This window comes from Branchiostoma lanceolatum, chromosome 14 (assembly GCF_035083965.1).
Source record: "Branchiostoma lanceolatum isolate klBraLanc5 chromosome 14, klBraLanc5.hap2, whole genome shotgun sequence".
In the NCBI taxonomy this organism is placed as follows: domain Eukaryota; kingdom Metazoa; phylum Chordata; class Leptocardii; order Amphioxiformes; family Branchiostomatidae; genus Branchiostoma; species Branchiostoma lanceolatum.
Window position 1 is genome coordinate 13,529,811 of NC_089735.1, and position 13,632 is coordinate 13,543,442.

The following is a 13,632-nucleotide window of genomic DNA, read 5'->3' on the forward strand; positions in this document are numbered from 1 at the left end:
TATGATGTATCATCCTCCTTTCCTCTTTTTTTTTAGCTGATGGCAATGCGGGCCACCATTACTTTTTCAATGTCTAATGAATAGCATGCCTCTGGCATTTGGTATCAAATCCATCTTTAACCTTATCTTTGCTCAAGGCCACACCATTTTAATTTCTTGGTTAACTGAGGTTTTTAAAAAATTCTAGATTGGAAAATCAACAGGCAAGCAGAATCTCAGAGGAAAGTTTGTACTTTGGTTCACACAGTTTCAGGGAATTAACAGTGTCAGGTGCAAGTTTTCACCCCAGCCTTCTGTTTTCATGATTTTTTTTGGGCTAAAAATAAAAATAAAAACCTGTTAACCAAGAAATTAAATTGATGTGGCCTTAAGTATAGAATCTATCCATGAAAAGGTTACCATCATGATTGACAGATAACTCTCTTTCCAAAGTTTGGTGCTACATGTTTTGTAAATGAGTTGGCAACGACCTTGGCAACCACACAAATGACCACACAACACGTCCAGCGTTCTTGTCAGCCCACACAAAATCGAATCCAACCATGGTGGTCAGATTCGCATCTTTGGGTCGAGGCCAAGTTTGAACACAGAGGGAAAAGGTCTCCTACCGCAATTAGGCTGTTCCATTTGTTTGCGTGTAAAATTACGCAACTTTTATGGCCGCAAATCCAATAAACAAATATTTTTTTTGGAAATGTTTTGCTTTCTACACTCTGAGCACTCTTGTTCGTTAGGCACTGAAAAAAAATGTCACAAAAATCTGACCCAGTGAGCGATATTTATGGAATTCATAACTGCACTTATCCACTACGTTCGCAAGAGGCCCTCTTCGGCCCCCAGCGACTGACCGTAACACTCAGCACGAAAAACCGTACACGTTCGACAATCGCTCGGATGCCGAAACTTTCCTACCTAATCCTGGCAGTAATACGCAAGCTTTCATCTCAAATCCTTTTTATACCAGGTGGGGTCAATTAAAGGCAATATACGATCCACATAAACTGTTGGGGCTATTCATATTTTAGACCATGGATTCTTTGGGACTAGTCGACTGCATACTCAGAGTAATACAGGTACGAGACCATATTAAGTAAGCAGCTAGCTACATGTCTTCTGAAGGTTACTAGCAGTGCAGCTACTCTAAACTTAATTCATTATTACATACATCAGCGACAAGATTGTGATCTGGAAGAATCACTGAGTTCACCAGTATAGACTGCAATTACATAATTTGCCAGTTACTAGGAACCAGCAGCAATTCTGCCAGATATCAATCTCTATCCCCTTGGCTTGAGTAATCTGTCTTCAAAGATCATAAAAGATAGCTGTAAGCTGGCATGAGCTGTTATATTCTAAAAGTCTGAAAAGGTCAGGAAAATCTTCCATCCATTAGGCCACACCAATTTGATTTCTTGGTTAACGGAATTTAAAAAAAAAATGCTAAATTGGAGAATGAACAGAAAAACAGAATCTCAGAGGAAAGTTTGTACTTTGGTGCACACAATTTCAGGGAGTGATCAGGGGCAGGTGCAAATTTTCACCCCAACCTTCTGTTTAATGTTTTTTTGTTGTTGCTAAAATTTAAAAAAAAATCCATTAACCAAGAAATTAAATTGGTGTGGCCTTACTGTCCAATTTTAACATCACTAGAGTCAAGGATTTGTGCTACATATACTTCAGGTTTGCTATTATGTTAGTTTAGCGATTATGGGGACTTCTTATGAATATGAATTGGTATTGAATTTTTATTTTTATTTCAGTTGAATGTATTATAGTTGTGTGCCGATTTGTTAGAAATAGAGAGAACGCTAGCAACCCAAAAAACACTCCTCCCAAAAATTGGTATGGCGACCCTGTGACGTCACAATTCAAGATGGCAGCCACCTGGACCCATGCCAACGGATCCAACAAAGGTTTTGCTACCCATGGGCTTACAATACAATGAGTGGGACGGAAATACATTTCAAGCTGGAGACAGTCCTGCTTTGGCTACAGAAACTTGCCTTCCTTCCAACTGGTTATCAGAAGCATTTCAATCTGATAATAGATCTTAGATAGGATCTTCCTTTGCTAACCTCCTTTGGGACCTTCTAAAGCTGTTCTTTATCTCTCAGTGATTAGATCCAGAGGCACGCGTCTAACTTAATAGATGATCTGGTTAGGTTTGGTAGCCTAGCTTGGCTTTATCGTTCCACTATCTGTGCTTTCACCCTTTTAGTTTCGGAGAGGTTATTGAATCAGTACCTCGTTTCCATGTCCTTTCTGATTGAGAGTACAATAATTATTATGAACAGTTTGGCTATTTTGCCACCAACAGAAGAAACTGTATTCTACACAAAGATTTACTTGTATTCTTTACATTCTGTGTGCTGAAGAATATACATTTTGTCTGTTCTGGACATTGTACAATGCATATTATCTTGTTTCTTGTCCCTATACATACATGAGACATAATCTAATTGTAACAAATGGCATCTACCCAAACATGCTAACAATAAATGACAGGTTGTAACACAATTCTGACAAATGGTAAGGAGTTCGTTGAGGTCAGTTTACCAAAGGATGAGATGGAAGAGTGCCAGAATTGGGTCTGACAGCATCAAGTTCTTCGACTATAGACCCTTGAAAGATGAAGATGCACCTCTCAAAGCTCCCCAGACATTGCTGCAGGACTGATGTACCCTTATTTAAGATGGGACAATGTTAAGGTCTCATTCATGAGTTTTTTCGCCCCATAGGTTTATATGTTATAAAACGTGTTTTACACGGGCACGTTCCCAATAAAGTTATAGGTCATTCATTCTCTGTTGAGCGCCAAACTTTACGCTTGAGATCAGTCGGGCTGGCTAAGGCTGTTACCATAGAGACATTGGACATATGAACAATGATGTAACCATTATCCTCGGTTTCTGGAGGTCCAATAGACCATCGTCATCTTGTCTTTGTGCCAAATCTACTGGGCTGGAGTTCATCCAGGATGTCACTATGGTTTAACTTCTTCAACTTCAAAGTGCTACTGTTGTTTGTTTGATTAAAATGTTGACTTGGAAATGCATATACTCCTTTTCACATTGAAAAATTATCATTATGATCTTTTGAGGTGTATTGATAATGTATCAAATGAGGGAAGACATAAAAAGCATTATAGAATACATTGTTCATCGGATAAGTTGAGGAAGCTGTTATTCTACTGTATACTGTTACAGTACTGTACTTACTCTAAATATAACAAACCTCAAATTGGTAGTGTTACTACTAGAACTACATGTACATTGCATGTATCATATGGTACACTGATGCTACGTTTACTCAGCGGACCCTCTATACACTGTGCAGCCTCCAGGGCAATCAGTTAAAGGCATCCAGAGCATTTTATAAGGCTTGAAACCTGAACTAGAAAAACTCCAATTTCTAGACATTCCTAAACATACATGTAGTAAGTTTCAATAACACTATACCATTACATGTACATGTCGATATTAACAGAGCAAAGATACGATGTCGTTGTGTGGTGATAACTGATAGCACATCCAAGCCCGAATAGACTGATTCTGACTGTCCATCACAATTAGTGGTTCGACCAATGAGAGAATGACTGCATGTCCATCAAATATTTGCATTTTTAAGTTTTAATTTTGCATTTCTACGTTTTGACTGAGGTGGGCGGGGCTATGGTATCGGTCTATTTACACTAGGCGCATGAAACTAAAAGATCACCATGTACAACTATGTAGCTTATTTTTTGTGCCGCTTTTGAGCACTTTTGATAAGAAATGTAGTAAACAGTGGCATTAAATGTCAATTTCATAAAGATTACAGCAACTAGAATATTTCCAGTTTTCAAGCCTCATAAACTGCTTTGGGTGCCTTTATTATCTAATATGCCAGGCCCTATAACTTGAGTGAATATGGTACGTTATATAAGACTGTTCCAGACAGTCATGATCAGGGCCAATGACCTCTAACTTGCTGTGTCACAGACATCTGCCAACTCTTGTTAGTGTCAGCAGGGGTCATAGGTCGCAACCAATGACTGACTATGGGGTGTGCCTTGAATTTCAAGCATCTGCAAGTCTATATTGGCCACATTGTGCATTGTGTTCACACACAAAAAATAATGTGTTCACACACAAAAACAACAAAACGTGAAGGGGACTATCAAACACACAAAATTATAATCAAATTATAGAACAAATCGTTGACTTGCTGTTGTCAATGAAATTATGTTTTATTTAGGAAATGGTCTTTGTTTGTGAGCAAATTAAACATGCAAACAATTTACCAAAGTCATTTACCATGCAATCTGAGGCTAAAATTACAAAGTCTTGAAGTTTACTTCACATTGCAGTACAGCCTTTATCCACTAGGTGGCGTTACGGACGAGAGGATATTTAACCTGAAAAAAGGAGTTTGCACTGTATGGCTAACTTAAACCACTTCTACCAAGTTGAACATAGATATTATTAAGATAAAACAAGGAATTAAGTTATTAATATTGATAACACTAACAAAGACTGCAAGGCTTAGCATAACATGGTGATTTCCAATTCCTGCAGTACAATTCTCTTCCACCAGGAGGCATTGTGGCATGGAGTAAGATTCCAACAGACCATTCATAAGTCAATAATACTGTAAGTATATGTAGTTTCTCAATAGAATTGTCATAGAATCATTGATAATAACATTAATAACATACATGTACATTGTATATGTACTCCTTTCCATCAAAACTTTTCAATCTGCTCTTTACTGGTTTCAGTTTTCAGTCAAAGAACTGCACATACACAATGTACACATACAGACATTGAACAAAAAGATACAGCAATTAATAACAATAAGGTTTTAAAAACAGTCACTGCAAAGAATTGCAAAGCTTACCCTTGACTTTGGTGTGGTCTTCATTCCAAGTGACGGCTGGCTTCTTGACTGTAACAGAACAAAAAATCCAATTTGAAGCTAGTCAAATTTACCCCAAAACTTCCTGAGATTGAATCTGAGTATATTTCATAGAACAAAGCAAAAACAAGCTAAAACTGGTAAAAAGAAGTCCTAATTCTAAAGCATGCACTCTCGGTAGATATGTCTTACCTAGTCTCTACCAGACTAACTGCACCGGCTATAGGGAGAACATTTGCCGGGGGACTTTGGCCATGGAGGGTTAAATAGGGTTGCAATATTTGATCCTATCTCCGTATAGCCGACTCCCTTCATACAATTGACTCTATTTGGCCGATTTCTACTATTTTCCCAGCGACCCGCAGAGGCTGGTAGAGCCTAATGTCTTACCTGTTCTGGCATAGGATATACCATTTCCTTTCTGACACTACCGCCCAGACTTATCTTTGTACAACTTTTGCCTGTTTGTCTCAGTTCCCTGCCCCTACCTTCTCTATTACTGAGCAAATTAGCTTTTCAACTGCCAAAATGCAAATCGGCCTCTTAAACAGGGTTGACTGTACATCTGAGTAAACTGTCTTTGTTATCAGGTCCTGAACTAAAGGTTTGTAGCCCACGGTTCACTGTCGAGTACATGTGGTGACCCCGCCAGGAAGAATGCCGGGTTACCTGTTGTCTACAAGATGTGACTTGGTAGGGGTTTGTTGGAGTAATTTCCTGATGGGCTAAGGCCACACCATATTAATTTCTTGGTTAACGGAATTAAAAAAAAAATGCTAGCTTGGAAAATCGACAGGAAAACAGAATCTCAGAGGAAAGTATACTTTGGTGCACGCAATTTCAGAGAGTGAACAGGGTCAGGTGCAAGTTTTCACCCCAGCCTTCTGTTTTCATGATTATTTTTTGCTAAAATTTAAAAAAAATCTGTTAACCAATAAATCAAATTGGTGTGGCCTAAGTCACAGTTTTTTTGTTTTGTACAGTTCAACAATTTGGCAGACAGGATACTCAAAAGAAAAACCTTATCCTGGACCTTCATTTTACAAAACTGAGAAAAAAGGTTTGACGACCAAAAGCACCAGTCTTATGGATCAACAGTTATTTGAAACTCTTATAATTAATGCAGCTAATATAACTACAAGACTTAGTCATAATAAAGTCACTCACTTAGGGCTTGGAAATTACTTCCTATAAGTCCACATACCATTTTTCTGCTATTGGTGCAGTCGTTTTACGTGTCTTTCCTTTAGCCTCTATAGCTAGTACATGTATCTTATCTTTTCTGCTGAGACGTTCACAACAAAAGTGGAATTAAGTACCATTGTCAGAAAAGGAAACCCAAACAAGTAAAAACAAAACAGTGCACTGGTTCAGACCTAGACACAGGTATGTCTCATCTTCCTGTTAGTTGTTACCTGTTGATGCACAGGTGTAACATGCATGGCTTCATTTAAGTGTTTGAGCCTGCAAAGCAACTTATACATTGCATGGTACATAATTCTACAGAATCTACTTATGAAAGACTTTTCCTTAGGCCAAACCAATTTAATTTCTTGTTAACGTATTTTCTTTAATTTTAATTTTAGCACGAGGACATCATTAAAACAGAAGGCTGGGGTGAAAACTTGCACCTGACCATGTTCACTCCCTGAAATTGTGTGCACCAAAGTACAAACTTTCCTCTGAGATTCTGTTTTCCTGTTGATTTTCCAATCTAGCATTTTTTTTTAAATTCCGTTAACCAAGAAATTAAAATGTTGTGGCCTTATCATTTAAGTCCAGACAGTACCGTTTATGACAACAATAGGGACTTCCCTTCAGTGAAATGTTCACAGGAGTATTGTGTGTAGTGTTGTGAAGACAGAGAACTGGCCTGAACTGGTTCATACTGATGTTGGTTTTGTGGCAGAAATTGGGGTTTGCCCAGACATGTGGTATGTGATATCTTCCTGTCAAGTTGACCTGCGGTTACCTATTTACTACCAGGCTTGACCTGGCGGGGTTACTAAGTGAAGGTCTTTGAGAGCACTGACTGAATGAAGTTTTATAGATGGTTTCCTTCCATTTCATTACCCACTTCCCAGATGTCAAATACTTCTCACATGAATCTATTCAAAAGCACCAAAATAATAAAGACTTTTCCCAGGAGTATTATTTGCAATGTTATGAAATAAAACACACTGATTCTACAGTGGCTTTAACAAACAATACTTCTTGTGGCTCAGGCAGAAGTCTGGCTAGACATGTGATATGTTACATCTTCATGTGAAGTCACTTGTACTTAATATTGTCAGAACATACCTTAATTTTAACTGTGAAAGAACGGCATAAGTATGTAAATTTTCTTAAGCCACATCTATCAAAACAGTGGTGTTTAAACAGTTTGAGGCTTGCAGAAACTTTCCTTTTTTTAGATAAATAACGCCATACCATTTCAATTCCTTGGTTAGGCCACACCAATTTAATTTATTGGTTAACGGATTTTTATTTTCCAAAAAAAAAAGAATTTTAGAGAAAAAAACATTCATGAAAACAGAAGGTTGGCCCAGCCTTCTGTTTTAATGACTTCTTTTTTCTAAATTTTTTTTTTTTGAAAATGAAAATTCGTTAACCAACATATCAAATTGGTGTGGCCTTAACGGAATTTGAAAAATATGCTAGATTGGCAAATCAACATGAAAACAGAATCTCAGAGGATTTAGATTGTACTTTCAATTGGTGCACACAATTTCAGGGTGTGAACATGGTCAGGTGCAAGTTTTCACCCCAGCATTCTGTTTTCATGATTTTTTGTTGTTGCTAAAATTCTAAAAAATCTGTTAACCAAGAAATTAAATTGGTGTGGCCTAAAGAAGATTATGACATCATCTTTGAATTACAGGAACGGACTGGCGTTGTCTAATTTTTCCAACAAAGAACATTTTGCTGAGCTAAATGAGAATTGTGTTTCTAAAGCATGTTGTTAGGTTTAGATTTTTGTTTCATCATGTGGCGCAATCGGTAGAGTGTTTTGCCCAGAACCGAGAGGTCCCAGGTTCGAAACCCCAATATGCCCCGATGTTGTGCACTTTACACGACTTTCCTCACTCCACCCAGGTGTGAATGGGTACCTGACTTCGGTTGAGGAAGGTCGTATTGAGGTCACCTGCTGGTGCCGAATAGCAGCCGCCCAGACCCTTGCGACAGTTCCACAAAGTGCAAGTATGTAGCAAATATGTATCTGTTCTGTATTATATGATTGTAAACCCTGCAGCAATTCAGCACTGGCTGCCATTGCACGGGTAATTTCTGACCAATAGACCATTATTATTATCATCATATATTATATTCTTCCTCACCTTCTGTGAGACGCTGCTCCTTCTGATGATGCCCTGGGCTGCAAACCTGTACTCCTGTTCCAGACGTTCATACTGCAACTTGATGCGACTGTGGAGAACACAACAACCAAAACCAGGCAAAGCTGCTCATATTAACAGCCCAAATAAACATTGACTAGATGAGAAATCTCAAATACAACAACTCCCACAACACAGACATATATATACAAATGAAAATACTAATAATAATAGTAAGTTTATTTGCAAGTTCATGACCGAGGGCTAATTGCAACATGAAACAATATATGAAACAATGTAATACTATATGAAACTGTATATAAAAAGGATACAGACAGTGCAAGTTAACAATGCAAGTTAACAATGGTGACAAGTGGAACAAGTGACTATTCTAAAACTGCTATGGAAAATAATCCAGGCTTGTTGGGTTTGACTTTTTTTTATAGATTGATTTCAAAAGTTATTTATAGTCTCAGGCATTAGCATATTAAGTATGAACTATGATGTGGAATGAATAAAGTAGGTCTAAAACTAACTGTAAGCATCTAACATGCATTCAACAATTTACAGCATGTGGGGTAAGGTTTGGCTCAACGGTCAAAGAAGGAGAGACATTTACCTGTGATTCAGCTGCTGTCGTTCTAGATCCGACACCTGTGGACGAATCATCAGACACATTATTATGACACAACAATATACTGGATTGCATTTCATCCACCTTCTTATCAGATACATGCAGCTGCTCTTCCAACTAGCTTCATCAATTAACTACAGTAGTTCATTGATGAAGCTAGTTGGAACTCTTTGTAAGACATAAATAAAAAAATGCAATAGTAAAGTTAAAAAGCTTAAAGCTTTCCTAGAAATTGATTATCAAATGCCTTCTATCTTTTAAAATCTAAGTATATTAATTGTAGGTCTGCATCATCCACAATGTGCATTTTCAGTACATCTTCTGTTAACATTGAATCAACTGATGAAAAATGCATAAAAGAAAGACAAACATACAACAATGAAAGTTGTATCCGTGAATAGTTTCATCAGGTTGGTAAGTCACTGAATAAAAAGACTCTATTTACACAACCAAGAGATATATTCCACCGACGTTTCGGTGACCATCTGTCACCTTCTTCAAGGTAATTCTGACTGGTTCACATAGCAATGCACCGTGATGAGGGGGGATATAGATTCAGTCACATTTGGGACCGCATCCTTAAGAAATTGATGACAATCGTTGCATTGGCTTTTGATCGATAGTTGTGTATGTGTACACTTCTGTACGTTTGTGATCGCATATAGTGATGTCATCTCCTGTGATTGTACGTAAATATTTTTAGTTTGGGAATGCATCTCTTTATGTATAAGCAGCAACACCTGTGCTGCATTGCAATGTGAACCAGTCAGAATTGCCTTGAAAAAGGTGACAGATGGTCACCGAAACGTCGATGGAATAGAGCTCTTGGTTGTGTAAAAAGAGTGACAGTCTTTTTATTCCATGAAAGTTGTATGTTAGATGTTTAACTGATCCATGACTTTTCTTTCAAAGATTGAAGCCTGTTATTTAAGACAGTCTACCTGTTCTGGGTTGATGTCTCCGGGACAGCTGAGGCGCTGCAGTGCACCCATCTCCCGCTGGAGGGCCAGCAGCTTCCTCCGCTCGGCATCCAGCAGCATGCTGGTCACCTGTGGGGACAACACAGGGGTCCAGTCTGGTCATTGTGGCGTCGTGTTGCGCAAGTGTAGAGCGCGCGGCTGTCAAACAATGGGACCCGGGATCTAATCCCGGGTTGTGCCCAGAGACATGTCTGAACTTGCGCCCCGACGTTGTACCCTTGGGAAAGGCACTTAACACGACTGTCCTCACTTCACTCAGGTGTAAATGTCCCTAGCTCATCTAGGGTTAGGGACGCCCCTCGGATAGGACGTTAAATGGAGGTCCCGTGTTTGGGGAGAGCCACACCCCGCGCACGTTAAAGAACCCACCACACCTTTCGAAAAAGAGTAGGGGCATGCCCCGGTGTGCGATGGTCCAAATCTTACAGTCTGGTCAGGGGTGACATCTTGAAAAGGTGATAGTTCACCTGTTATGTCAATCCTTCCACAAAATGTGGTAAATCGAAATAAATAGATAAATAAATAAATATTATCTTCACCAAGAAGATTATGTTTTGGGTAGCGTTTGTGGGTATGTGTGTATGTATGTATGCTTGCATGTTTTGAACAGCATAACTAGAGAAGGCTTGGATGGGTTGTCTTCATATTTGGTAGGTGGGTACATCTTTATGAGACCTGGAAATGATTAGATTTTGGGTCCCCTAGCAGCTTGTTACGGTACTGCAGCTGAAATTCCTGTTTTTATATCTCGTGTTCTGGACATGCTATGGTCCTGATTTTTAAGTGGTAGATAGCTCTTTGGACAGAGAGTAAGCGGTATAGGTTTGGGCCCTCTAGCGGCTTTTTTGGAAGTGCAGAAGCAGGTTTTGCTTTAATCTTTGAAAGGGAGTAACTCAAGAAGGGCTTGTTTGCTGTTGTTTCTTTATTTCCTCTATTGCATATTTTTGTATGTTGGTTGAATATGGAGCAAAACCAAGCTGGCATGATGATGACATTTATTTCCTATTGATTATGATACTAATTTTCCTAATCCCCAGCAGTCAGCACCCTGGTGGAAACACATAAATTCATAATTTTACTTGAATGTTAGGTGGGGTTGTTCTTATTGCAGTACACCATCCTTTCAACAGGGGGAGCACATTCACACAACAAGATACTGTACCTTAGCGAAGGGCCAGGGGTGTATAGACTGTAGGGCTTACATCTTCTGAACAAATATATTTTGTAGAATCCTCAGAGTCAGATAAATCATACCATTTTTAGACATTGATGACTGCACTTTTCTTTATTCTTTATTTCTGTATTCCTAAGCAAAGATGAAGAATCTAACAGGCTACTAAGTCATTGTCCTCAGTTTCAAAGGCTTAAGGTTTAACATGAAGCATTTAAACACCCATGGTCCATCCCAGGAATCGCAAACTTAAGGAATTCTGTTAGTTAATATGTCCTTCATGCAATGAAAGTATACACCAAATTTCTCCAGGATGCTCTGAACCAAAGAGCTGAATTAGATGTGCCCACAAGCGTGATTTCATGCATGTTAATGTGCCGGAAGCAGGCGTTTTCCACTATCTGCACTTTTGCAATGAATCATCTATTATGTATTATTGATGCTGTACAAGGGCACACTGTGGTAAATCTTTTTAGTAGGACCAACCTTGACATACGAAAGATTATACTATAAAAGGGTAGTGTGTATAATACATGTATGATATCATTTATGGTCCACAAAAATTCACAGTCCCATTCAATTCTTCAAGATTGCTCTATGCAAGGGACGGTGATATTGAGTATCCATTTCCGTGTTGGGAATAATCATATAACAGTCAGGGGTTTTTCTAGAAAAATTGAACAAGAGGGAGCACACACAGGCGAGGGAGTGAATTCTATGTATTTATGGAAGAATCAATTGCTGAGTGAAGGCTGTATGCTGGATATTAAGCTTAAATCTGAATTCAACAAGGGGGCGCTGGGCTGAAACAAGAGGGCGCAGCGCCCCTCTTTCCTGATTTAGATGAACCCCTGTAAGTTACGTATTTTTTTATAGCTAAACATGCATCAAATCAAACATCTTTTCTCATCTACACTGTGTGAGAGAGTATGAATCATCATATTCAGTGTTCAATTCAATAACACTAAATAATATCAATATCGTATTGAAAATTGCTGTCAAATCCACTGGTAAAACTATACACTGTACATTCATGACTGTGTATAGTTATACTGACACAGAACTTTGTACATGTTCAATTAAAACAATATGATTTTTGCCAACTCAAAGTCAAACTGAAACACGAGTTTCAAGATTTTGAATGGGAGACTCTGGTTCAAACCAATTCCAATGGTTGCTATGAATATGTAATGAGGATCTAATAAATCACCTGACACTGTGCCTACATTGAACATTACTATTATGTCACAGACTGCACAGAAGGGAAATGGGGCATTCACTCTGAGCAGTGAAGTGGTAACGGGTCGTTTAAATGTCACCGGCCTCGCCCATAAAACTGTCATGGAAACCTATAAATGATGCATCACGGTTATATGTTACGCTGCCTGGCTGTGAAATAGTACGGTTCATCTGTGCCATATTGTCGTATAATCAAACAATGTCAATATCATAAGCAACACTGTGGGTAGATACTCAAATTTGTCCTTACGATAAGCAATTAATGGACAATATATTTTTGGCCTTAGGCCACACCAATTTAATTTCTTGGTTAACGGAATAATGTTGTTGTTTTTTTCAAATGCTAGATTGGAAAAATAACATGAAAACAGAATCTACACATGTAAGAGGAAACTTTGTACTTTGGTGCACAAGATTTCAGGGAGTGAACAGGGTCAGGTGCAAGTTTTCACCCCAGCCTTCTGTTTTCATGATTTTTTCTGTTGCTAAAATTAAAAATATAAATCTGTTAACCAAGAAATTAAGGGGTGTGCCCTTAACTACAAATTTTGCAAACTATTATAATTTCACTTGTACAAAATATTTCAAATACTGTACATGTAGTATTGCTTTATGAATATTAGTGGTAACAAGAGTTCTACGACCTCATACCTTCGTCAAATGATTTTGACCTTTATGACTGACGTATTAGGAGTGTTTTTCATCAATCATCAATCATACCAGTTGACCCTCTTCACCCAAATAACATAAGTTGTCCAAACCTCCTTGTTATGACTATGAGCTTAACAAAGAAGGTTATGCTAACATTTATCATCAATTATGCAAATAAGCTCCCTCCTTATTAGCATAATTTGATTCCATGGTGTTCACATTCACACAACTTCCTAATGCCACAAGTATGAAATTGCCGTCATTTACTAGTATGGAATTATAGTAGTTTCTCATTGATTATGCTAATTAGGCCAACATTTGCATATTTCCTATCTATCAACATTCCTCTCTTCCTTAGTTACAAATGTCACATATTTGAATAGTCATATCATGGAACACAGCAGATTTTTAAAATTGCCTCATTAATCATGTGAGTTAGAATTTGATTTGCATAATTATCATCCAATCATACAAAGCATCACGTAAGCTATCTACATACCAAAAATCATGACCATCCATCAAGACCATCTCGAGTTATAGTTTTTCTCATTAATTATGTCAATGTGGTTCTCATTTGCAAAGCTGATATCTATTAATATTTCTCTCTTCCTCAGTTACATACTAGTATGTCACATGTTTGAGAGTCCTATCTTTTGATGGATGTATAAACTTTCCTCATTAATCATGCAAATTAGATACTGATTTGCATAATAAGTATCTAATCAT

The 13,632-nt window shown here is 38.1% G+C and overlaps 1 protein-coding gene across 3 annotated transcripts in view; it reads right to left on the minus strand.

The window, feature by feature from the left end:
• LOC136448345 (ras-GEF domain-containing family member 1B-like) overlaps nucleotides 1-13,632 on the minus strand; it is a 90,229-nt gene that overhangs the window by 53,776 nt on the left and 22,821 nt on the right. For all 3 annotated transcript variants that reach the window (XM_066447753.1, XM_066447751.1, XM_066447752.1), the window contains exons 3-6: nucleotides 9,807-9,914; nucleotides 8,851-8,885; nucleotides 8,235-8,322; nucleotides 4,879-4,926 (exon numbers count right to left, since the gene is read on the minus strand). In XM_066447753.1, the coding sequence (XP_066303850.1) occupies nucleotides 4,879-4,926; nucleotides 8,235-8,322; nucleotides 8,851-8,885; nucleotides 9,807-9,914 (279 nt within the window). The remainder of the gene's footprint in view (nucleotides 1-4,878; nucleotides 4,927-8,234; nucleotides 8,323-8,850; nucleotides 8,886-9,806; nucleotides 9,915-13,632) is intronic.